Source organism: Panthera uncia (genome assembly GCF_023721935.1).
Source record: "Panthera uncia isolate 11264 chromosome A3 unlocalized genomic scaffold, Puncia_PCG_1.0 HiC_scaffold_12, whole genome shotgun sequence".
Lineage (NCBI taxonomy): Eukaryota > Metazoa > Chordata > Mammalia > Carnivora > Felidae > Panthera > Panthera uncia.
The window spans coordinates 10,559,992-10,562,178 of record NW_026057579.1 but is presented as its reverse complement, the minus strand read 5'-3'; the positions used below and the strand labels follow the sequence as shown (position 1 = coordinate 10,562,178).

Genomic DNA, 2,187 nt, shown 5'->3' with positions numbered 1-2,187 from the left:
CTGGAGTCTGCTTCAGATTCTGTGTCTCCCTCTCTCTCTCTGCCCCTTGCCCACTCATGCTCTGTCTCTCTCTCCCTCAAAAATAAACATAAAAAAAAAAAGTTAAAAAAAAAAGTGAACAAACAACTCTGCACTCAAAAACTTCAATGTTATCATTATTATTAATGTTTTATTTATTTTTGAGACAGAGAGAGACAGAGCATGAGCAGGGGACGGGCAGAGAGAGTGAGAAGAGGACACAGAATCCGAAGCAGGCTCCAGGCTCTGAGCTGTCAGCACAGAGCCTGACGCGGGGCTAGAACTCACAGACCGCGAGATCATGACCTGAACCGAAGTCAGATGCCCAACTGACTGAGCCACCCAGATGCCCCAATGTTATCATTATTATTAAATTCATATTATGTATATCTAAACATTGTTTAATTATCATTAGTTGATTATTTGATCAACTTCTTATTTCATTATTTAATAATCATTCAGGAAAAGAAAATACCCATGCCTGCTGAATTGGCAATCGGATGGCAGTAGGATTCCTACTTCAAGGGTGGCAGTAGGATTCATACTTCAACTTTGCTCCTAGGGAAGTGCCTGCCAAGCACTGTTTGAATTTTTCATCCATTTCCTGGTTCTGAGTTTCACTGAACAAATTTTTCCAATCACCAACTTCACCTACAATACACACAAAAATAACAGACCCGGACACCTGTTAGAAGATAGTTTCCTCATTTTTTTTTTTTTTTAGCTATTTATTACATTTTATTTTTATTTTTATTTGAGTATGGTTGGCACACAGTGTTACATTCGTTTCAGGGGTATCACATAGTGGTTCGACAACTAGACACACTATGCTGTGCTCACAAGTATAGCTGCCATCTGTCACCATACAATGCCATTTATAATACCGTTACCTGTGCTGTGCCTTTTAGTCCCATGACTTGTTCCTTACTTAACTGGAAGCCTGTACCTCCTACTTCCCTTCACCCATTTTACCCATCCCCCTATTTCTTCTTGATTTTACCATTTTTTCAGTGCAGCATTTCACTTTGAAATGTGAAATGGAGACATGAAGAAAATTAAGCAGTCTTAAAAATGAATGTAATTGCTCCTGTAAAGTTAATGGTATCCATTGGGGCCTCCCCATCTGTGGCATAGTAGGTGATGTGCTTTCTTTATATCACCGAAGGGACTGTTGGCCTCAGTCATCTCCTAGCCCCACCCCTGTCTCAACACTTGAGACCTAAAATGCCACTATCTGAGAGTCATTCTTTTTCCCCCTCTGTAAAGTCTTTTAAATACCTTACCCCTTGAGAAGTTATCATTTTACAACAGGTTTTGGTTAAGACCTCAGATGCTGATAATTTTGTAAAAAGTTACTACTTTGCCTAAGATTAGGATATGTTTTTCTTATTCCTTTTAAAAACAAAGGAAGTTGCTTCTTTCTTTAGAATCTTTTGGTGATTTGGGTTGAAGTTGCAAGTTCCTTGTTGCATAGCCATTGAAATGTATGTTTATAAAGAGGGAAAATGACAAGGAAGTGCTTGGATGTATGAAGGGAATAACATAAAACACAAAGCTGTTTACAAATGTCATCCACTATAAAAAACATCACAGAATGAGGCTGGAAGAAATATGCCAAAAAATTAAACTTGCCTCTGGTGGGAGAAATGTGAATAATTTTTAACGCTCTTGCACATTTACCTGTGCCTTCTGAATTTTTGCAAAGAATATTGTAAAATACTTAAGTTACCGCTTTATTTTAGAATTTTTCTGTTCTGAATAGTGCGTGATTAACGCCTGGGTGTTTCAGTTGGTTGAGCGTCCGACTTTGGTTCAGGTCATGATCTTGCAGGTTTGTGAGTTTGAGCCCTGTGTTGGGCTCCATGCTGGCAGCTCAGAGCCTGGGGCCTGCTTGGGATTCTGTGTCTCCCTCTTTCTCTGCCCCTCCCCTGCTCGCTCGCTCTCTCTCTCTCTCAAAAATAAACATTAAAAAAAAATTTTTTAAAAGCAATATAAAGAGAAGTTCTATTTTCTTCCCCCTCCTTTAAAGCTAATCAAGCAAGGCATAAAAATCAGGGGTAAAGTCAGGAATCAAGCCCAAGCTAGATTTACATTCAATGTTCCATTCACAGTGGGTATTTTATTTTATTTTATTTTATTTTTTAACATTTATTTATTTTTGAGACAGAG

The 2,187-nt window shown here is 38.5% G+C and overlaps 1 protein-coding gene across 1 annotated transcript in view; it reads right to left on the bottom strand.

The window, feature by feature from the left end:
* Positions 1-205: 205 nt before the first annotated feature.
* SULT6B1 (sulfotransferase family 6B member 1) overlaps positions 206-2,187 on the bottom strand; it is a 22,224-nt gene continuing 20,242 nt past the window's right edge. The window contains exon 7 of the mRNA XM_049652300.1: positions 206-669. Coding sequence (XP_049508257.1) covers positions 539-669 — 131 coding nt within the window. The 3' untranslated portion in view covers positions 206-538. The remainder of the gene's footprint in view (positions 670-2,187) is intronic.